This window comes from Sylvia atricapilla, chromosome 3 (assembly GCF_009819655.1).
Source record: "Sylvia atricapilla isolate bSylAtr1 chromosome 3, bSylAtr1.pri, whole genome shotgun sequence".
NCBI classification, from domain to species: Eukaryota; Metazoa; Chordata; class Aves; order Passeriformes; family Sylviidae; genus Sylvia; species Sylvia atricapilla.
The window spans coordinates 70,432,610-70,456,160 of NC_089142.1; the positions used below are offsets into that span (position 1 = coordinate 70,432,610).

At 41.4% G+C, this 23,551-nt stretch overlaps 1 protein-coding gene across 2 annotated transcripts in view; it reads right to left on the bottom strand.

Annotated features, from left to right (window-relative positions):
• The window catches only part of MAP3K21 (mitogen-activated protein kinase kinase kinase 21), a 41,334-nt gene extending 21,600 nt beyond the window's left edge, over positions 1 to 19,734 (bottom strand). For both annotated transcript variants that reach the window (XM_066315716.1, XM_066315715.1), the window contains exons 1-2: positions 18,925 to 19,734; positions 1,266 to 1,446 (exon numbers count right to left, since the gene is read on the bottom strand). In XM_066315716.1, coding sequence (XP_066171813.1) covers positions 1,266 to 1,446; positions 18,925 to 19,660 — 917 coding nt within the window. In that variant the 5' untranslated portion in view covers positions 19,661 to 19,734. The remainder of the gene's footprint in view (positions 1 to 1,265; positions 1,447 to 18,924) is intronic.
• Between the last annotated feature and the right edge of the window lie 3,817 nt (positions 19,735 to 23,551).

Sequence of the window (23,551 nt, forward strand, 5' to 3'; positions counted from 1 at the left end):
CATGGAATACAGCTGATTAGGGAAACGCCTACACCCAACTTCCATCCCGCAAAAGAAAAAAAAATTAAGAAAAAAGAAAGAAAGAATGGAAAAAAAAAAAAAAAAGAATGAGGCCAAAGATGCTTTCCAACTGGGTACCAACTGAGATTAATGCAAATAAAACTGGTTCCAGGGACAAGACAAATGAGGGTCACAAAACAGCAGTGCAGATACAGAATCATCACGAGAATACCAGAAGTATTACTTCATGCTGTAGAATATCATGCATTCAAGCAAAATAGGACCCTATTTAAGAATTATACAATACAGAACATGCATAAAGCAGCAGGAGAAAACAGATTAAAGTCCTCCCCTCCTTCCCCAAATAGCTATCGTGGACCCTTCACACAAAACATATCAAAAAGAAAGGAAATGCAGACTTTGCAAGGTGGGGCACAGCAGCTTTTAGAGCCTATTGTGCAATCACTACTTTTCTGCACTCACAAAACAGAACTAAATTAAAACTGAATTACCTTTCTAAAGTACATGTATCCCACACTACACCACTCAAAAATAGCATCAGCAGTCCAAGCCATATTATTCATATTGTCCACAATAACATCTTAAATGTGAAATTAACAAATTTAACACAGGGCATTTCCCACCTTTAAAATTACAGAGCATGTTAGAACAACTTTGTGCTGAATACACTTTTCTTACTCCAGCAACTGGAAGCAAAATCTCTGTAAATGTAGAAGCTTCAACCTAGTATTAGCTTTTACACACAGTCACATTCCAGATTCCTAAAAACTGCACTAATTCAATTTAACACTTGGCAAAGTTCTGGCTTGCACCTTACTATTTATCAGGAATATAAGGCAATTGGTTTGTCTATTTTTAAGCAGATTCAGAGTCTTCAGACATCTAATATAAAATAAATCTACCAAAATGAGATCAATCATACATTAACGTATCAAGAGCATACAGTTATTTATATTAAGACTCCAGAGAAACACTTGGGTATATTAAGTAACAAATATTTTAAAGGCTTCACTTAATGAGAGCTTGCTTAAAAAAAATAAATTCTTTGTTCTCCCTCTCTCTCCACCAGCTTTTAAGTAATGGATAATAAAAGGTATAACAACTGAAGTAGATAAAGAATGTGTTTGTTTCTCAGAAGAGCTAAACTGACCACATGTTGAGGAAATAACCTAGCAAACCACCAAAAAACCATTCTGCCAAAACCTTCAACACTGAACATGGTCTTCAGCAGACAAACTTCTTACCTCCAAATATCACTTCCTTTAGAAAACATGGAGGACTTGATAACTTCTGGAGCCATCCATGCGTAAGTTCCCGCTGCACTCATTTTGGTTGTTCTGTGCCACTCTCTAGCCAGACCAAAGTCTGTAATCTTCAGAGTTTTATTACAAATGTCATCATGTTCCATCTTCTCTAGCAACAAAACTGCAAAAGATTGAGTTTGTAAATTAATGCAATAGCAATTTAAAAAAAATGCATTCCTGTTATTAATTTCACGTTTAACTTGTATTGCACAGGTAATTGTATACTGTGATACTTTTAGTGTTGTGAAAATACTATTGCAACTATTGCATTGAAACTTCTTTTTATCATTTTAAGCTATTCCAAGCTATAAAACCAATACCTACAGTGTCATGAGCTCTTTATGCAACTGTAGGAGCATTTCTTAAATTAGCACAAAAGATACACTGGAGATGGAAAGTAAATCAAATCATTTAAGAAAGCCCAGAATCCTAATATCCCAGATGATGACAGGCTGTCAGGAAATTATCCACTTTGCAACAAGATTCTGGCATAACAAAAACAGCAGCAGTAGTAAACCAAACCAAATGTTAAGAATTCTTATAAAAAGACTAATAAAGCAAAGCACTATACATTATGTCACTGTATAAAATCCACTCTTAATAGTGCACTCAATCCTGCCCTCTACTCATCTCTGAAAGTGTTTAACAATTGAAAGAGGCACAGGGAAAGATATAAGTGGGGTGCTACAAACAACATAACCACAGCTACAAGGAATGGTTAATACACAAGAAGCCTCCCCCTGGGAAAAGAAATGTTTGCAAACATAAAATCTATATAACAATTCCTCATTAAAGAAAAAACTAGAGGTGATAATTGTTCAGAATTTCTCACTACAAGAAATGGACACCACTGGGTAAAATTAGGAGATGAGAATCAAACACATGTTCATCGTTCACACAACACAGGTGAACTTTGCAACAAGATTCTGAACTTTGGAATTCTTGGCATGGTATGTGAATATTATTATTTAACATAGATTTAGAAACCATCTCCACAAATTCACAGAAGTCAACTTGATATAGGGAATTTATATCAAAAAAGCTAGTTTATTTTCATTAAATCCCTGAGCCACAAATCAGAACCAAGTTGGAAAACTATATGCCAGGGGAATTAGTTTGCCTTGGGAGTCTCCAACTGGCAGCAGGCCACTAGACTTGGATCCAGTCCCTTTTATGTTATACACGCTGCACCTTCGTGACTGTTAGAGAGTAAGTTATCTTTTTTTTGCCCTTGCATCCTACAGTGTCTGACTCGCTCATGAGACAACATTATTGGCAGACTTGTGGCACCTCTTTAGGAAACAGTGTTACAAGAACAGAACTGGGTGATTGTCTTAGAGCTCACAAGGAGAGACACAACAGATAGAAAGCAATAATTTTAACACACCGTAATGTTAATTCCATATTCAGTTTCTCTGTCACTGATTGTGAGAGCAACTGTTAGTTTTAACTTTCTGTTAAAATAATTTCCTGGGACAAAGACCAAAAATTAAATTACATGTAAGAAGCATAAATGTATGTTTTCTACCTGTATGTACAGCAAAATACAGTACAGGAAAACCATTACCAAAAAAAGCAGACGAAGACTTGCCCTCCCTTACACAAGAAAAACTGATGACCTCGCACTTGCAATTGAAAGAAATAATCCTTACTGGTAGAGATTAACTCTTAAAGATATTTCAAAAATTACATCAAATCCAGATAAAAGGAAAAGAACCCACATTCCACTGTCAATAAGCCTCTTAACAGAGCAAAAGAAATGAAGGCCAAAATGGTACAGACAAACCAAGAGCTCACCAATGAGAATTACTAGAACAGGTTAAATTCATGCAAGTTTTTATACTTTTATACTTGAATCAAAGACCTATTGTTTGCTGTTCCATTTCAAACATGTTCAGCAGAATTCCTGACATTCCTTGTCAGTCAATGTGACCGAAACCAAAAACAGTCAGTCTTGCAAAAGGTAATAACTGGCATGTGACCAAGTTTCATCCTAGAAAGGGACAACATTTCTTAGCAGTTCAAACTTCCTTTTCCGGCTGGTAGCCAGGCAAACAACAATACACACACATTACTTAGCAGCTGGGCAGTTAAAATGCTCAGCATAACTGAGTAGCACTGTAAGAGCTTACCTTGGAGTAGCCTAGCAACCTTTACTATAGCATCCTTCTGCCTCTTCTATAGCTTCCTGGCTCTTGCTGGCTGCTAACCTTGGAGAAGTCATTTTACTATCACTGTTTACTCAGCATCCCCCTTGATTCTTTCCAACTCTTTAAATTGTCTTTTCTGGCTCCAATATATACGTGCAATGTTAAGCTGGGCAAGAGCAAATTTAGCATTTTTGGGTTTACTTCAATATTTTTAAGACTTGTCATTTTCCACAAAGAATCAGGTTCATACTTACATTAGAGCTTTGCTCCTGGCAAGCACAGCCCAAAATATTTAGATATACAAAGACTATTCGAAAATAAAACCCAGCAAACCCCATAGTTTAGACTAGATATGCAGAAATGCAGGAAAATCCTATGTGCTTACCTATTCACATGTAAGCACGATATAGGATAAGGAAATTTATCTAACATCTTATTTATTTTACACAAGTACATCCAGATACTACATTTCTGAATGATTAAAAATTGAAGAAGATTAAGTTGGGGGGTCAAACGTAAAATTCTACATTGGATTGTTATCCAAACATTCCAGCCAGAAATTGAAAAAAATTATCAAGTAGTCTAAGTTGCATATGATTTTTACCACCAGCACCATTTTCAACCAGATTCTGAGTTATTACATCTCTTTTTGTGACCTTTCTGCAATGAGATCAAGGGGAAAGCAAATTTATTAACATCACAGAGCAAAGGCTTGGATGCCATGTAACAAGGACTCCTTGAATATATGAGACAGCAGATTCTCAGAAACATTTACAGCAGGGCAACGAAGAAATGTTACTTTCAATAATTCCTGAAATACAAATCAAAAAGTAAAGATAAAAGCCAGGTAAGTCAGAGAGAAAAATGAAATGCTATGCAGGAAACTGGTATTAAAAGTGGTAGATAAGATACCATAGAACCATAAAGGTGGAAGAAATCTCCAAGATCATCAAATCCAACCTTTGACCAAATAGCACCATGTCAACTAAACCACAGCACTAAATACCACATCCACTCGTTTCTGGAACATTTGCAGAGATGGTGACTCCACCACCTCCTTGCCCAGCACAGTCAGAAGGTGGTGCCCACTCTAAGAAAGAACAGACCATCATAGTGAAAAATATGCAGATTTGCCTAAGATTAATCGTAAAATCTATACATAAAGGAGAGACAAAGGAAGAATAAATTCCTAGCTGTTCTGGTTAATGGAAGGAAAACTACATGGAAGCAAGCTACATGTAGCTGTGCAAGTAGTTCACTTAGTGCTAAAAGACATTAAAAAAGGCGTAGTTCGGTAGAAAAAGGGAGGAATTAATAGAATTTTACAAAGCATAACAGCTCATATGAAATACTGAATGATTAAGCCTATACACACACGTCCAACAGCAGGAACTGAAGCAGACATAGAAAATAGAATAGTTAGGATCTTTTATACAGATAAAATCACAAGAGCATTTATACAGATAAAATCACTTGTCCTTTTTGCCAGGCTAAATAAACGTTTAGAGAAGTTTATGAAATCAGAAGTTATCCATACGTAGAAACGGAACACAGACCTACAGCACTGGTGCTCTTAACAATAAAATATTTTCCTGGGTGCTCTGGCTGGTGGTCCCTTTTACACTTCTGATTAAACCCAGTTCTAGATCTGGAGTTAGCAAGGTAGGGAATTTTACTGCCTCTTTTCTTCCATCCCCATTTCAGCCCTCTTCTGCAGTGTAAAGCGGAGTTTACCGCTCAGAACAGTCACAAGATCCAACACACATTCCTGTTAAACCTAATGATTCCTGACATAGTACTGCCATTAATTTTTCTTGCTTCCTGCACTATCATTGTTACAGCTGGAATATTTTTCTGTTGTTCTTACAGCACAGTGGAAATATTTCATGGTGTAACAGTATGCAGGTAAGATGTTCTGCACACTTTCAGAAACCAAAATCTAACACTTTGCCATGGAGCCAGCCAGTACTTCCCAAGTCTGTGTTCCCCTAATCAGAAAAGACCCAGCAACAATTCTTTACCACACCACTTCTGTTTCCATACAAGGTGTTCTTAGTCAAGAAAGGCACAGAATTCAGGCTTGAAAGGGAGGCAGAGGTCCCAAAAAAACCCACCCTCAAATGCTCCCAGTTTCCATGCCTTTTCCTGCACCATTCCCATCCCATCACTCCCATCTCCAACCTCTCCACTCAGGCGGAAAAGCTCTCTTTGAGGTAAGCAAAAGGTGAGATATACATAAAGACCAAGTCTGGCCAGAGTTGAACAAGAACTGCATTCTCTGTTCTTTTGAGCTTGGGTTGAAATTTTACTGGGGAAAAGAAAAGATTAAGCAAGAGCCTACACATGGACTAATAAGCCAGAAATAACATAATGGAGCACATTTAGACAAACCAGATTCCTGGGGGTGCACATCTGCCAAACTCAGGTACAGAATGACACCCCCAGTTCTACTTTCAAGACTAAGCTAGAGAAGAACCAGAAGTACTAATTTGAATTGCAAGCACTTTGTTTAAAGCATAATTCTAAATAAAAGGCTCACATTCCTGCCTCAGCTTCTCTCCTTTTTATTTGTTAAAATTCATGTAACTTAAGAAACAGTCTTTACAGCAAGCCTGAGGGAGGCCTGGACAGACATGTTAAGCAGGACATCTAGGAAACCTCTACCTAGAACTAAGTTCTTCAATGCTACTCTTTTAATGCAGGTTATTTCCTATGGTCTTAGTTTTCTTTTTATTTCTAAGTACATATAGATTGCATTTCTCCAATTGTATCTAGCCAAAGTCCTCAATTAAGAACAACATTTAATATTTTTTTTTAAATCCAAAGGCTTCATACAATGCATTCCAGCTGAGGCAAAGGATTGAACATCTTTTTAGTAGTTTAAATATACTGAATTCAAACTATCTTCTAATACTTAAACTTTAAAAAAAAAGAAAAAAATCAATCTGAAATATTGAAGGCCATTTTACAACCTTATTTTCCTAAGTTAGTCAATTGCTATCAACCATTTCTTGCTAGTTTGTTCGCAGTTTGCTAAATAGGTGACTATCATGGGTTTTGCCAATATAAGCCATTTAATACCACAGCTATTTAAGTTACTATGATTGTAGGTAAGAATGTCTGCATATCCACTACATTTACCACCACTGATAAAATCACCCTTAAAGAATATTATAAAGGAAACAAAGTTATGCCGTACAACCCTGCTTGCAAATAGAGATTGTCCAGACAATGCTGCTACTGTCTCTGTTCCCCCCGCACCCAGTCAGTTCCCTTTCCAACTGTGTGCAAGCAAATCTGGTTCCTGTTAATTCCCTAAATCAACATGCAATAGAACCAGCAGTGTGACCCTGCATCTTACCTGGGGACTAACAGGCAGAAAAAAGCCTTATTAAGTGTTGTCTATCCAATTAACGGAACATAATACCTTGTCCATATCAAGAGACCCACCTCCATCATTTGGAACTGTTATTTGCCTACAATTGTAATTGGAAATGAAAATTTCTGCACTGCTTATAGAAACCATGTCCAGGTTTTAAACTGCAGATTAAGTATCATAGTGAAAAAATTAGGTGTGTGAACTGCAAATTAAGCATCACCGTGAAAACATTAACTGATGAGAACTCTTCTGTATATACAAAAGATTATACTTTTGCCTATGCAGCCCTGCTTCTTAAATAGCTTCATTTTCTCCTGTGAGCTCTCAGGATGGGTAATGTTATCTCTTCAGCTAGTATCTGTCAGACTGTGATTGTCTCACTGGATTAAGTTCAGAGGTCACCATCAGGAAGGGAAATTTATCCTTTAAGACTTTTTTATTCTACGGATATTGTGCTCCTCTATTATCTATGTCCTTTTACAGCAGGCATATAACCAGTTCTTAATTTTCACACTTAACTGAAAGGAACAGTTTGTTCTTAAATGCATTTGTCTAAAAATATCCAGCCGAAGAAAAAAAAACCAAAAACCAACAACTCAAAAAACGTACCTCACAGGACCCAACATATACTAAAAAAAAAAAAAAAAAAAAATCCTGAACAAAGTGTTCCCAGCTGGAAAGCCAAAACAAGACAAGACTTGACACAAAAAGTCCTTGACATCATGAATTGACAAATACACACCAACCTTATAAGAAAAGCACATCCCATAGCAGGATATGTGGCAAAAAAGAAAAGCACTTAAGGATGAGAATGACTAGGAGTCACCTGCCTTCTGGAGAAAATTAAGAGAAAAGGAAAAAAAGGAAAAGGGACGAGATTTCAACAGCTCCAACATACCTTGCGTCACCATTTTTTGCTTCCCCTTACTTCTTTAATAACTATTATTAAAGCAACTTTGGGCAAATGGAAACTTGAGAGAAAGAAGCAGTTTTAACAAGTTATTGGCACTAAGTACAGATGCTGCAAGTTACTTTACTGCATGCCATTTGTGCTTCACTTGCTCTTCAGACAGGTCTGCAATGCAAAACAGAAATTTATATTGTGCTGCAAGAGGAAGCACTAGAGGTAAAAGTATTTATAATTAGACATTCAAATAATCATAATTTAAACACTGAATCAGTAGTAAATTCTGAAAAATGTAGCATTTGGATATTGCATCTGCAAAAAATCAAAAGCAGACTGAACACCAAACATTCTCAATTCTCTTTAATAAAACACTAATCTTAACTCTCCTATTTAAAAATTAAATTCAAGACAAACAACCTCATTAAACCAATTCCTCCAGCATCTCACAATTACATGGACATCATGCCACACTGAAACTTAGATTTAGAACTCAAAACGCTCAGTTGTGTGCTATCTACCACAAATTGATTTGAAACAGTAATTACTTTCTTCACTCACTATTTTAAAAAGGCAGCTCTGAAGAAAAAAAAATAACCAAAAATAGAAACACAAAAAAACAGTGACCCAAACAGAGGCAGATGAGATGGATAACAGTTAGGTGGTGAATTTCTGACTAAGAAAATTTTCTAGTTTCAAACTTTGCAGAATGAAGTGGCTGTGAATCCACTCCTTAAAGAACACCATCTTTGTTATGAAATTGATTTATTTTTTTAAGAAACTTCATTTTATTCTTAGAAAAAACCAAAATATATAAGGCAAACTAAAGTTCAAACTGCATAAGAAGTCTTCGTCAATATGTAACACTTTAGGTACAGTTTCTTCTGAGAGAAACTATGACAAAACATTAATTTCCTGCCTAACCCAAAATTAAGACTTGGCCATTCCCTAAACCAATGTAATGTCATACAATATACAGAGTTTAACAGGCAATGCAGATGAGGTTTATAATCTCACAAATGGCATCCAAAGGGCAAGAGCTGACAGAGGGCACCTTCCTTCAGAACTAACAATTTAAGTCATCTATTATTAGTCAAATCACCTTTACAATATTTAGTTTTAAAGCCATGACTATTTCATTCAAATTTGGCTTGGATTTATAGGATTTTTTTTAAATCAGTAGAACATGACTCAATGCAGTTTGATGTTTCAAGCTAATCAGAATACACAGCTTCTGAGTACATGGAAGTATTTACATAGCTGGCATACCTGTCCTGATCATAACATATTACACTCCACAATTACGAACTTCCTTGTTGCTTTATTTTTTGTGACCTCAAAAGGTCATTTGTGTCTCAAGCTGCATTTGATGTGTTGAAATTAGAATATTTAATAAAAAAAAGTCACATCAAAATGAAATAAAGTTTAATATAAACACACAGATACATACCTAAAAAAATGAAGAAGACATTCTACTTTTAAAGGTGACTCACTAGCAAAGCTGAAGTAAAGAGGTGTAGTCTGATATCACAACCAAGACAGTAGAGTCTGCTGCCACTGAAACACCAACCTTAACCTCCTCCTCATTTATAGCTCCTCACCCTCTACAGCTTTTTCCCCCCAGACTGAATCTAGCAACTGGGTAGTCTTGGGAGACTCCACCAGCCAGACAGCTCAGCAGAAAATGAAGCCTGCAAATAAAACAGCTTAAAGCAGTTTCCTGCTGGATCTCTCTGAAGATTTAACCTGGTCTACTGACCACACAGGCAGAGACTGAGATGTGTAGATTCTACTAACAGGTAGAAGGGGGGAGAAGCTACGGGAGGTGGGTGGGGAAGCCTCTGGTGCAGCTACAGCTGCCCAAGGAAGCCACGCGTCACCTGTTGCAACAAGCGGGAAGTCAAGCAACATTTCAGAAACAGGTCAACCCTTTTACATCTAGCTTTAGTCAGAGATTTGAAGATAGGATCCAGCTTTGCTACTTCTTGATTGTAAAGATGATTGTAAAATCACCTTTGATGAAATCTACTACTGAAAGGAACCCATTAAATAAACGGAAAACGAAAAAAACTCCTGGGTGCCTTTGAAGTCGCCAACTGCTATGATTCCGAATTCTGGCTGTAGGTACTTAAGTCAGGTTTAGTCATGGAGTTCCTTCAGAATCTCATCAATTAACATGAAACCTCTTTAACATAATTTCTATGAGGAATCTTAATAGGTTACACTTTATATAGAATTTTTACTCTCTCAGTTTCTTTTATAAAGAATATTTTAAAGAGTCTTGCTGGTTAAGCAAACAAAAAAAAAAAAGTTGCCAAACAACCTGTTAACAAACAAAGCAGAGAAAAAACAGGAAATTTTGAGCCAATTTTTTTTTTTTTTTGGGGGGGGGGGGGTTGGTTTTTTTAATACAGAACTTGGGAGGAAAAAAAATCCCATCAAAATACATTCTGTGGGGGTAGGATTCCTGCATTCCATCCTTGCAGTTTCTTCAGTACCCTCTTAGGACTGTGCATTTTCAAGAATTCTGATCTTCAATAGCAAAGTGAACACACTTATTCTGAAATAAGAACCCTGCAAACTTCACAGTGCTGTCCTTCTCTTGAGAAGAGAAAATGAAAGGAAAAACTGTTTGTCTCAATAATTAGTCTAACATTAAGCAATGGGTTAATAAGTACATTATTTTTTCCTTTCTACATAATACAGGAGGAAATAAAAGCAATTAGCTTCAGGAAGAACAGTGGCATCTAATCCTAATAAAAAAGAAAATCACAAAACTGACTAAACATTTAGAACTAAAATATAACCAGTTCTCAAGGGTTAACTTGTCCCACAATGAACCACAGCAATGAAGCATTTACTCCTACATTTTTGAGAGGGAAGGCTGACTTATCAGCTCTGAGTTAATAGTACACCTGCCAAAACACAGATTTTCGTCACTATGAAGAGAACAAAGAATGATTATGTAGCCAACACTGGCATGTCTAGGACTGATTTAACTTGATCTATGACCCCCCACACACAAAAAAAAAGGTTAAAGTTGGCAGGAAGCTCCAAGAAGTAAGAATATTTCTGGGGTAACATTATACAAATATGTAATTTTTTCATATTTAATCCATGAATTTAACATGAAGTAAGCGGGTTAAAATTCAAACATCCACTTATTTTCAGTGACTAGACTGAGGTAGATTCTTAGTAATATGGTCAAGCAATGAAAAATGATGAAATATAGTTTAAAGCTGTCAATCTAGGAATGTACATTACACCAGTTGTTACTTTTGTACTGCGAATATAGACAGACAAGTAATTTGGTTTTTATCTGTTTGTATCTATATTTAATCTGTATGTATATTTATGTCAATGTCCTAATTTTGCTTCTAATAAATAAAACAATCCCAAAGTTAAAAAAAAAAAAAAAAAAAAAAAAGTATGTGCATTAGAAGCATTATTACTGAAAGCCATTGAAACCTATGTCAATGCCTTAAATTTTAACAAATAATCAGAAATAAAATTCAAGGTCAGAAATTACCCTACACTGCAACCACTCCTTGCAAATGTTTATCCTACAAGGTCAGCCTGTTTCAGAACTTGAAACACTGAAGCAAATTTAGAAGAATGTTCATACTCAGTGGTAAGAAAACTTACATATTGCAAACAAAAAGCCATTCTCTTCTAAGGTCAAAGACAGCATTCAACATCCAAATACAGTCCAGTGATGTGCTACTTTCCTATTCTTTGAAAGTTGCAGAACACTTTCATGGAACTTTAAATATTTGCTAAGAGGGTCCAAAGACATGCCCTGTCCCTGCAGTTCTGATGGGGATGGAGGAATAATCTGTAACTGGAAACTCAGTTATAACTCAATTTCTTTTAATGTTTGGATAACACTACCAATGTCTAAATTCCAACCACACTTAGCAGTCTGTTTATTTAAGTACAATACCTCATTTAACAAGTGTTACGGCCAGCAGCTAAACTTATCTTTCACTGTTCAGAGGAATGAACAAAATTGTGCAAGTATTTTAACAGCTAATGGGAGGTGTTTAGCTGGCTGTTTTTCCATTGACCTCTGTGGAAATGGGTTGCTTACTCAATATAATTTTCAGAGGTAGAAAGGTATATGAACATATCCTTAGGGTGCCAGCTTTAATTTTATTTTTTTTAATAAGCCAAATAATGCCTGAAGTCTTCTTTAATACACAAATATTAAAAACACTCTTATCCAAAGTCCTACACTTCAATTTATAATGCTACTCCAAAACAGAAGTCTATCATCAAAAACAGTGAGCAAACACAACATCCTCACATTCTCCATGAAGAGGTCACCAGAAACTCTGGTGCAAATCAAAGTCCTGCAGAAACCTCCTAGGAATAACACAAAGCAGCAAAAAACTAAGCCAACAAAAACCAACAAAACCAAACAAAAACAACCAATCTTCCAAAAGCTGTAAACCAGATCACTTGGTGTTTTACAATGACAAAATGATGACAGAGAGAAGAAAAACATGAAAAACCAAGTTAGATCCAGAGAAAGATCAAAGTAATATTATTCTTGACTTAATGAGCCTACCTGTTAGAGATGCAGTCTCAACACCAAAAAAGAAACAACTCTCTACAGTTTTCAGATTAACATAATTGGGAAAACACTAAAATTAAAGTCTTTATTAAAAATGAGTTATGAATAGGGGTATTAAAAGTTCATGGGGTTTTAATTAATCAAATTACATAAAGCGAGGGTTTCAGCCTAGAGTCTTGTTTTCAGCATTAAGCTGAAAACATATTTACATTACATACTTACTACATGTAAATATATTTCAGTCTTGTTGAGGGACTCTGTTCCTTTGTTCTAAATTAATGAGCAATTTTTTCCCACCTGTTAATGTCCAGACTTGAGATGCAGAATAACATCAAACAGGAGCAAATTTAGAAGACAGCAATTGAGGTAAAATAAATGGCTACTGCAGTTAAGTCTTCACCTACAAATAAAATACCTGCTGGATATTATTCCTCCTCTGAAAGCTCAGACTGTACAAATATTGCGTTACAGAGCAGTAGTTCACTAAATTTCATTTGACGGATATTGCATTAAAATCATAATGCTCCTGAATAGTATTTTTAAATGTTGAAACACATCCTTCAACTGGAAATTCGCTCTACAACAATTTAGCACTATAGTTATTAACACTTTAATTATTTCTATGGTGGATTGAGACAATCACAGCAATCAGTTACTCCAAATTGTTCTCTCTTGAATTCCAGCATCTTTCTGAATACAAAACATACAACATATTTATATGTAACAAGTAAATATATCAAGTGAATATTTAAAGAGGCATAACACACAGCATTGCCTTTGATGTACTGGAAAAAAGACAATACTTTAGGCTCAAGGCTGCTAAGCATTTGATGCTCCCAGAATCCAGCTAACCTTCAGGGCCTCTCAAAAAATAAAATCCCTATCTACATAGTCTGAGCACACATGAAATAATGAAAAAATTACTGGGAGGAATGTTTTATGAAACACAGAACTCTTTCATGTGACATAAGGACATTCAAAAGAAAAACTTACTGGAATTCAATGGCATTGAAACTTTAAGTAGATCGTAACCTTTAAAACAGGTGTTGTCTCCCCAGTTAATGAAATTTTGTAATCCTACCTATGTTTGCATGAAGGTGGTTTGATTTTGGTTTTCTATGGGTATTTTTAAAGAATACTTAGCCAACAAGATTATAAAAACCAGTGCTCCTTCCTGCTTATACACTTCCAGATGCTTCAGATGTATGATCAGTTGTCAATGTTGTCATGCAGCAGCATTATTTTTATAGCAAAGCACAAGGCAGGGCTACTGCCTCTCAGAGATGGGGTAGGAACCTGGTACACCTGGCATAATTTCTAGCTTTATGCAGTTTTAAGTAATTAAGAACAATGTAAAGCATTTAAATACTATGACTTCCTATATGAAGACAGCATGGAAAACAACAGCATACAGATTTTAAAATGCTAAATAGCTTCTGGCCCACTATTCTACCTGACTGACATTTATCAAAGTGATACCACACTCTCAAAGATGTGGTTCCTATGGGTTTTATGAGAGTCAATTGCCTTAAGGCAGAGGAACTTCAGTTAGTTCTGCCAGGAAAAGCATCCACTTCCCTCCAGACCTCAGAGACACCAGCCACCAGGAGCTCAGCAGCCAACCAGGCAGTACAAGCAGAGTCAAACCAATTACAACATGTGCAGCACGTTACAGGAGGTCACCCAGCACTGGAGATAGGCACCTTGGGACAGCCAGGCTGAGCCTTCCAGGGACACTGGAGACATGGAAGCTCCACAAAAACTGGGAGTGCCAAGAGGAGGAGATGGAGATGCAGAATACGTACCCATAGAACGCGCAAGTTTTTTTAGTTTTGTTATACCACAATAGGTGAGCAGTAATTGGCATAGTGCTACTGACAGAAAAAAAACCAAGTTTCACTGCCATTAGTGGGTATCTTGGAACTTTACTTTCAAAGGAAGCTACACTGAAGCTTCAAATCTACCTAAAAGCCATTTCTCTTCTCTCAAAACTACCAAAGACAATTGTAATACAGTGTAATTTTCAAGTCTCTTGGTAACTGTACAAGATTCTGAATTTCAAACATTTAATAACAGGTGTACTAGTGAGGTGAACAAGTCAACCTCTTCAAAGCAGTTAAGAGACAAATTACGTACCCTAGTGATTTCAGAATACATAAAATCAGATCAGAAAATGGCAGATAGACTTAACTCTATTTTCTAAACTAGAAGAAACTCTAGTTTCTCTCTGTTCAGTAGAGAGAACTTCCTCTCTCCGAACAGCTAGCCTAAAGTTGCTATATGGAGAAATTTGAGAGAAAGTAGTTTTGATCAATCCTGGAAAACATCTCCACCTCATCTTAAAGGTGTTTAATAGCATAACTTGAGCAATTCTGTGGCAAATAATGTGTAAAAGCAATGAACCAGAGATAATCTGGTTTTGCTTTTCTCAAACTCCAGGACCCCTTGCCTCATCAAAAGCAATTGATTAAATAGTTCCATCAAAACACATCACACTTCCTTTTAAGGTTTTAAAATCAAATTTTTTCTATTCTCTAACTGCTTCTCATTATACTAGTTTAAAGAACATGACATTACAGTGGGTTGTCCTCTCGTTTGATTCCTTCAGATTCTAAGTAGCTCTTATTAGCACTCAACAATCCTTGAAACTCAAGCTGACCTCGACAATTTCAGGAAGCAACTCAATGCCCTTCACAGAGCTGAGGGCTGCAAAGGACCCTGGATTGTTGGAGAAGCTGGTGAAAGCCACAGCAAACCAAACCCTTCTGGCATATCCATCTATGACAACTGAGCACAGAGTACTCTGTAACTTATCAGTACTGTGTTAGTACACTTAATCTCCACAAAATCAACTTTATATTCCTGGACAGGTCTATGCCATAAACAAGATATTCTGAACTTGTTGCAATGCTTCCTAGAAGTACACAAGGCTGCTGCATTAGAGATAAAGTGCATGTTTTATAAAGGGAGAAGCAGTGCAGTCTGAAATCAACCCCAGAATCACAAACCTCTGTCTTCTCTACACTTCAGAAAGTGAAAATATGGCATACTCTAGCTGAACATACTACTAGCTTTCTTCAGGACAGAACAATGAGGGAAGGCTGTGCTAAACCCTAACACAACCACAGGTCTTGTAATTAATGGGGTGTCCTTGCTCAGAAGCAAGAAATTTGATTCCCTCAGAGCAAAACAGTTGCCCTTCCAAAGAGTCAGAAAAACAGCTGAGATGCAGTAAAAAGACACACATAACTATTGGTGTCTAGTCTTGTGGATGAATTCCTGGGTTTTATTTCCAGTAAAACCTAATTTTTTTTCATAATCAGCTGGCATGCTTAATCAAGATTAAGTTCCTACCCAGAAGACACAGTTTGGAATATTCAAGTATTTTCACAATTTTTAAGATATCTCCTTTTCAGTAAAAGCACCTTGGAACTTTACTTTCAAATGAAGCTACAAATCTACCTAAAAGCCATTTCTCTTCTCCCTCAAAACTACCAAAGACAATTGTAATACAGTGTAATACAGTGTAAAAGTTAATTCAGAATTCCTTCACTAACAATGATGGCTTGAAAAAAAATCAAATTTTCTTTCAAGATTTTTATTCAGATTTTAGATTAGGAAAAGTTCACCTCTTAATCTTTAATTTTAAATTATGTCCTTAATATATAAAGTATATTGAGGAATGTAAGAACTGCTTATGAAAAGTTATCCTCAAAACAGGCTATGATCTTTGTCAGTGGAAGACAAAGCTTTCTCCCCACTTCAACCACATAAGGTTTTACAAAGCACCCAAGAATCATAAGTCAACATTAGAGACCATGGTTACTATGTTTCATTTGATCAAACATATCTAAAGCTAAAAGTGCTCTTCACACCTTTGTTTTGTCTGCTTCTGACAAACCTGTCAATTTACATTTATTTTACAAGGACTCCAGAACTGAAGAAACCCTCTCTGCTGTTAATAAAATGCATGAGTAACACTTTACTTCCTTGTTCGGCCCTCAAAACCAAGTTTGTTAGTTTTTCTTTCCAATATAGAAAACTTTTGTTTATTTATTAATTTCCCTTACTCTGGCAGAAACCCAAACCTTTTCCCACCTCCCAATAGGAGCCAAATGGAACAAGAACATTCAAACCTAGATAGTCACTGCTGTTAATAAAAGCTGGCTGCTCTCATGGCTCTTCTGTTTGTGGCACTTTCTCTCCAGCCCTGTCAATTTGGCATCAGTGAAACCACACTAGATATGCTATAGAGATTCCCAACTCCATAAAATTGCACAGAAAGAAGTAATGTGCTTGCCTTTGAGATGCTTGCTATTGCCTGTCAACCACAAGCCCAGACACATACCTTTTCTGGATCAAATACACTGGAAGAAGGGGCTCCCTTTCCCTGGCAGGAAAAATTAGTTCCTGCCTACTTGCTAAGGAAATAGTTTGAGAAGCATTCTTTACCACACTGTATTAAGAGCAGTCATTTTTCTCATTTATTGTCTGAGGAGGGAAAAACACCCCTCTTAACAAAAATAACTAAGCTAGCACAAAACTAGAGCTGCTTAAGGCAGAGCACTGAATGACCAGCAAGCAGTGCTTGGAAAGCAGCAACGAGCAGGTGAGGAATGGGGGCTGCCAGACCCCTGTCTGGAGCTGCAGCCACTGCAGAACTGTTACTGCCCACGTACAGCCCAAGCAAGTGGCTCAGTGAACCCTGGCAGCATTCCACTCCCACTGTGCAAGACTGCAAAAGACTACAGAAAAAGAATGAAGGGAAATCTTCCATGAATGGATGAGTTACCAGAACAGGGGACACTGCCATGATTTCCAGTCATTTTAAATTCATGCTGTTGAATGGTATATGGTACCACCAATGCACCATTGTCTTCTAACACTATCATTCAGGTGGATGATCAAGAGACATAATTCTATTTAGCATATTCGATACTTCTTCAAACTAAGAAGTTTGTATGAAGTATCTGCTTTAGTAGTATCTACTTCTGCTTTGAAGTATTGCTAAGGTCAAGAAAGACAGGTGGAAGATACAACTGGCTCAAGCTAAGTGAATCTGCAACAGGAGTTAGAAATGGAAGCAGTGAATACGCACATAGGCTGAGGTTATAACCATTATCATATTTTTGAAATGCTCTGCCATTGCCCCTATACAAAAAGATTATAATGGTAATCAGTTCTCAGCAGTACCCAATGCAGCTCCCAGTGCTACACTAAACCACAGGGTTATGAATTTTTTCAGACAAAAACTCTGTCACTGTCACTTAACATGCTGCTAGCAGGCAGCAGCCCCCTCAGTCTAAGGAGAGCCACTAAAAACTCAAAGTGCAGCAGCTCATTCCAAACACAGTAGCAAACGAAACAGGCACAAGCTGCCTACAGACCACTTGCTAGAAATTAAGGTGTTGGCCATGACGCTAAAGGTCCGAGAGTTCACTGCCTGTGCTACAAACAGAACCATAAACACAGCTGAGCTAGGTTCTTTCTTTATCAAACAAATAGTGAAAGTATTCTGAGAACAGTCAGTCCCATGACTGAGCCTTGTCTTAACAGCCCATGCATGGTGACCTGCAAGACACATAGCCTCTTAGACAAAGTGCTTCAAACTTGAATGAAGCTTTTTTATTTCTACTGGACTACTTAAGGACTCCTAACTGGGAAAAAAAAAAAAAAAAAAAAAAAAGAAAAAAAAAAAAAGACTAACACATTGCTGCACTTTTGGAATATTCAGAACAAAAAGGAAAGAGTTGAGATAGCTTCAGATATTTATGGAAACACGCAGGTTTCCACTTCCAGGTCATCATTTCTAAACACAATGGCAAGCCATAAACACTAAGCCAGACTTCCAAATGCATACCGGCCAAAATCTTAGATGCTTCTGTATTGTCAGATGGACCAAGGAGCCATTAAGCACGAATTGAGCAACTCCCTCATTCTTGCAGGTGCATTTGTCCATGCCAAGGGATGAAAGCAAATCTGGCATCTGAACAACAGTTTCTACTGGTTTTAAGGTACTTGTCTTTTCCACCTCAACGTTGGCTAAGCGGGTAAATTTTGGTAATGTTAAATACATGCAGTGAAAACCAGAAACACATGTGATGTTCAGCAGTGAACCAGAAGTGATACCCTTATTAAATCTTTTCTTCACAAGGCGCTTGGTTCCTTGGGTAAGTTTTAAAAACCACACAACGCATCACAGTAAATACAGCCCTGTAGATTTGCAATTGTGGTTGCGCGCAGGATTTCATCCCTCTTTAAGTGAGCTCCCCTCAGAGGGGGCAGGACTTCTATGCGTGCGCTGAAGGTACCCCAAGCTCCTCCCGAACTTTCCACGAGTTCGTAGCCAGCTCACAGCCCGGCAAACCAACCTGCCGCTTGCCCAAGCTCCTGGCACCGTGTGCCCGAGTTGCGACACGCACCCCCCGGTGGAGCAGGGCTCCCGGACGGAGCCCGTCCAGGCCCGGCCGCGGCCAGCGCCGCCCGCCGGGATGGCCCCGGGCCCCGCGGCCTAAGGCGGGGACATCCTCTCGCCGTCGCGGTCCGAAGTCCCTCGTCACCTCCCCCCTCCCGCCCCGCCCGGGACTCACTGTTGCTGGACTTGAGGTCCCGGTGCAGGATGGGGACGATGGCCTCGTCGTGCAGGTAGAGCATGCCGCGGGCGATCTGCACCGCCCAGTTCACCAGGATGTGCGGGGGGATGCGGCGGCCCCCGCGGGCGGCCCCGGCCCCGGGAGAGGCGGCCAGGGCCCTGTTGAGGGATCCGCCGCGGGCGAACTCCATGACGAGGCAGAGGTTGGGCTCCCGCAGGCAGACCCCGTGCAGGGCGATGATGTTGGGGTGCCGCAGCATGGAGAAGAGCTTGGCCTCCTGCCGCACGCTCTCCGCCGTGGCCGTGATGTCCTCGTCGGGGTCCTGCCGCGCCGCCTTCACGGCCACCTCGCGGCCGCGCCAGGTGGCCCGGTACACCTTCCCGAAGCCCCCCACGCCGATGATCTCCTGCAGCTCCAGGTGCTGGAAGTCGATCTCCGTCAGGCTCCCCGCGGGGTCCCCTCGCCCGCCGCCCCCCGCCGCGGCTCCGCCGCGGGGCTGGCGGGTCACGTAGTTGGCCGGGAAGATGCCGAGGCGGTGGCGGATCTTCCCCGCCCACCACCCGTCGTCGCCGGACACCGCCGCGTCCTGCGACAGCACCTCCACCACGTCCCCTCGCCGCAGGCTCAGCTCGTCCTCGCCGCTCGCCTCGTAGTCGTACAGCGCCGTCCAGAGCGGGCACGGACCCCCGCTGCCACCGGCGGCCGCCGCCGCCGCGGCGCCCGGCAGAGCCATGGCAGCGACTTCAGCCTCGGCGGCCACCAGCAGCAGCAGCGCCGCCGACGCGGGAGCGCCCGTCCGACCGCATCCTCACCTGCCGCCGCCGCCGCCGAGCGGGAGCCGCGGGAGGGGAGGGCGGGGCGCGGGCAGGGGCGGGGCCGCCCGGCCCGGTCACCGCCGCCGCCGCCGCGGGGCTCCGGCAGCGAGAGCGCAGGCGCGCGCGGGAAAGGCGGGGAGGGCAGCGCCGGTGCCTCGCGCCCGCCCGCCCGCGCCCGCCCATTGGCCGCCCGCCGTCACGTGGCGCGGGGCGCGGCGGGCGGAGGGGTCGGTGCGGTGGCGCGGAGCCGGGGGACGAGGCGGTGGCGGCCGTGACCCCCCCTTTGTCCCTCGGGGGCTGCAGACCGGGCTGAGGGTTTGTGCCTCCGCCGCAGCTTCCCCTCTCCTTCCTTGTGCGGCTTTGGGGCCCCTTTGGAACAAACCCCCAGCGGGTTCTGAAGAAACCGAACTTCCTTGGTTCGTGCTTGCTGTGCCGCCTGCCTCCGCCGCCCGTGAGCTGTCACGGAACGGTCAGGTTGGAAAAGACCGCGGGGGGGGTCACCTGGTCCAACCTCTCTGCTCAAGTAGGGTCGTCCAAGAGCACATGGCACAGGATTGAGGCCAGGTGGTTCTTGAACATCTCCACTAAGGGAGATGCCGCGACCTCTCCGGATAATCTGCTCCAATGCTCGGTCATTCTCACAGTAAAGAATCCTTCCTCATATTCAGATGGAACTTCTATGCATGAGTTTCTGCCCGTTGCCTCTTGTCCTGTTACTCAGCCGCACTGGGAAGAGCCTGGCTCCATCCTCTTGGCACCCTTCCTTTAGATATTGACAGACATTGTCCCCTCTCGGTTATCGCCTCTTGAGGCTGAACAAGCCCAGCTCCCTCAGCCTTTCCCCGTGAGAGATGCTCCAGGCCCTTAATTACCTTTGTTTCCCTCCTCTGGACCCATTCCAACTCTCCCCTGCTCACCACTCTGTCCATGCATGGACTGAGGTAGTCCCAGCCCTGTGTGGTGTGATCACACAATCCTTTCAATTAAGGGGTTGCCTGAAAATAGCAAACGCTGTGTATGTGCTATTTCTGGGTAAAGATCCTCCTGGTTTTAAGTGGAAAAATCGTATCACTTTCTAAACTAGAGTTGTCCTTTCCTTGGAAGTTGGAGGGAAGTGTGTGGGCTGGGGACGCCCTCCCGTCTCGCCAGTGTGGTGGGAAACAGTGGTTCAAAGTGGAAGGAAATGAGTTTTCATGCCAGGAGCCAATCACTGTGCTGTGGGACCTGTGGTTATGGACGTGGCTGCTGCCAGCAGAGGCCCCAAGGAGGACAGTGAAGGCTCAGGAAAGATGTAAAACTGAGCTGCTGGGTTGAATAACCTGGTGTGATGAGCACTCAATATTTCGCACAAAAACGTACATCCAGAGCACTGTACATCTCTAAATAAACACAAAAATTGCAGCTGGATACCACAGATGTGAACATAAAGACAGTAATTAAAAAAACCATAAGATTACAGTATTAAAAAATCATAAATTCTTGTTTATGCTACTGTATTTATAGTTTCACGTAACACAAAAATACAATTATGCTAAAGTGACTTGCTGAACCACATTAACCAAAAAGAAAGAATGCCGAACCAGCATGTCTATCAAGTCTTCTCCCATTTCCTTTAATATAACATTGCCTTGCAGCTATTCAGAGAGGTAATTACAAGCCTTTCCCTTATCTGCATATTTGCCTTATTATAAAAGCCATAAAGTATGTTGTAATACAAGCATTCTGCCACACAAATTCCACCTTGTACTTTGTTATCTAAAAGAATCTGCAGGAACTAATTAAGTGTGGAATGTTTTGGGTCAGACAAGGTATTGGTTGCCGTACAGTGAAATGTTTAAATATTTATCTAGAGCTATTATTCCAAAATTTGCTTTCTGAAGTGCCACTATCCACTAACAATCACTGCACTCAGATTAGACTTTGTTATGTGTTTCTTCAACACCTAGTGCCTCCAGGATCTTGGTGTATAGTTGCTGTTCCTAGGAGTTCCAATAATGGAAATATTACGACCCAAAACAGTGTAAAGTGCCCTTAAGTTTCATGACGGCACCACCTAGTGGAGTTACCGGTTAAAAGAGCGGAGTACAGACGGCAGAGTTTTTGGCTCAAACCCTCACTGGCATTTCTCTGTTAAGAAAAGAAGTCCTTTTTTTTCATCTTCGGCACTCCTGCAACTGTGTAGCTATGATACTGTGCATCTACATTGTGTCCAGAACACATATCTTGACCTGGGAATTACAGGACCCCTTCATAACTGCGAGTATCATTATACCAAAAAAATACTTGGCATCAGCATTATTCAAAGATGAGGAAGAGCTGAAAGACTTGAGTGATGCATGGAGAAGTGTCATGGTTTAACCCCAGCAGCCAAGCCCCACAAAGGCTCTCACTCACTCCTCCGCCAGCAAGATCGAGGAGAGAATCAGAGAGAATGAGAAAAACTTGTGTGTTGAGATAAAAACAGTTTAATAGAGAAAGGAAAGACACACTCACAAACAAAGCAAAATGAAGAATTAATTCACCACTTTCTATGGACAAGTAGGTGTTCAGCCATCTCCAGGACAGCAGAGCCTCACCACATGTAGTGGTTACTTGGGAAAACAAACACCATTACTCCAAATGTCTCCCTCTTCCTCTTTCTCCCCGCCACTTTATATACTGAGCTTGATGTCATATGGTCTGGAATATTCCTTTGGCCAGTTTCAGTCACCTGTCCTGGCTGGGCTCCCTCCCTCCCAGTTTTTTTGGGTTTTTTTGTTGGTTTGGTTCTTGTACCACCTCACTGGCAGGACATCAGACACAAAAATTTCCTTTATTTAAGACAAACATGATGCAGCAACAACCCAAATATCAGTGTGTTATCAAGAGTATTCTCATATGGAATCCAAAACATGGTACTGTACCAGCTACTGAGAAGAAAATTTACTCTATCCCAGCCAAAACCAGGACAAGAAGTCAAGCTAATATCAGCTGCAGTCTGCATTATCTAGGCCTATAAATGGTATCCTTACGCCTCATTCTTCACTGACTTCAGTCTCCCTTGCTCAAGGCTTCCACTCAGCTCCATCGCCTTTTCAGCCCCACTCTCCCCCAGTTCGCCTATTCTTCCTCCAGCCCGCCCCTACCTCCTCACTCCGCTAGTTGGACGTCAGCTGCGTGAAACTGTTCAACCAAGGCAGACTGGGATTTTCCCTAAACCCATTCTTGAAAGAATCCGAATGGTTTTTTTCAGGAGTTGCCCCACATCCCGCCTAAAATATATGTCAAGTCAACGCAAAACGGGTGTCACTGAAGTTGGGCAGAGCTCGCAGATCGGAAACTCGTGATGTATCGGGCAGGATCAGTGAGAACCCGGCGGTGGGGGAGTGGCCGGCGAGGCGCGCAGCCCAGCTGGCGGCCGCCGGGGCTGCCCCTGTGTCGCGCTCTTTTTGCACCTGTGAACGCACCTCGCGGTGCCCGGGGCGGGACGCGGCCGTGACGGACTCCCCCGCGCCAGAACCGGCCCCCCTCCGCCGCGGCCGGGCCCGGGCCCGCTTCGCCCCGCGGCCTCCGAGCGCTGCCGCCGCTCCCCCGGCAGCCGGGCGCGGACCCCGGCGCAGCGGCGGCCCCGCGGCGGGGCCGAGCGGGCGCGGTGCCCGGCGGGCGGCGGCCCGTGACGGCGCCCTCCCGGCGGCGGCGGCGGCGCCCGGGGTGGGGCGGGCGGGATGCTCGGCGTCGCGGGGCACCATGGGAGAATCCGCGGGCGCCCGGCATGGCGGCGGCGGCGGCGGGCGGCTGAGGGGCGGCGGTGGCGGCGGCGGGGGGCGGCC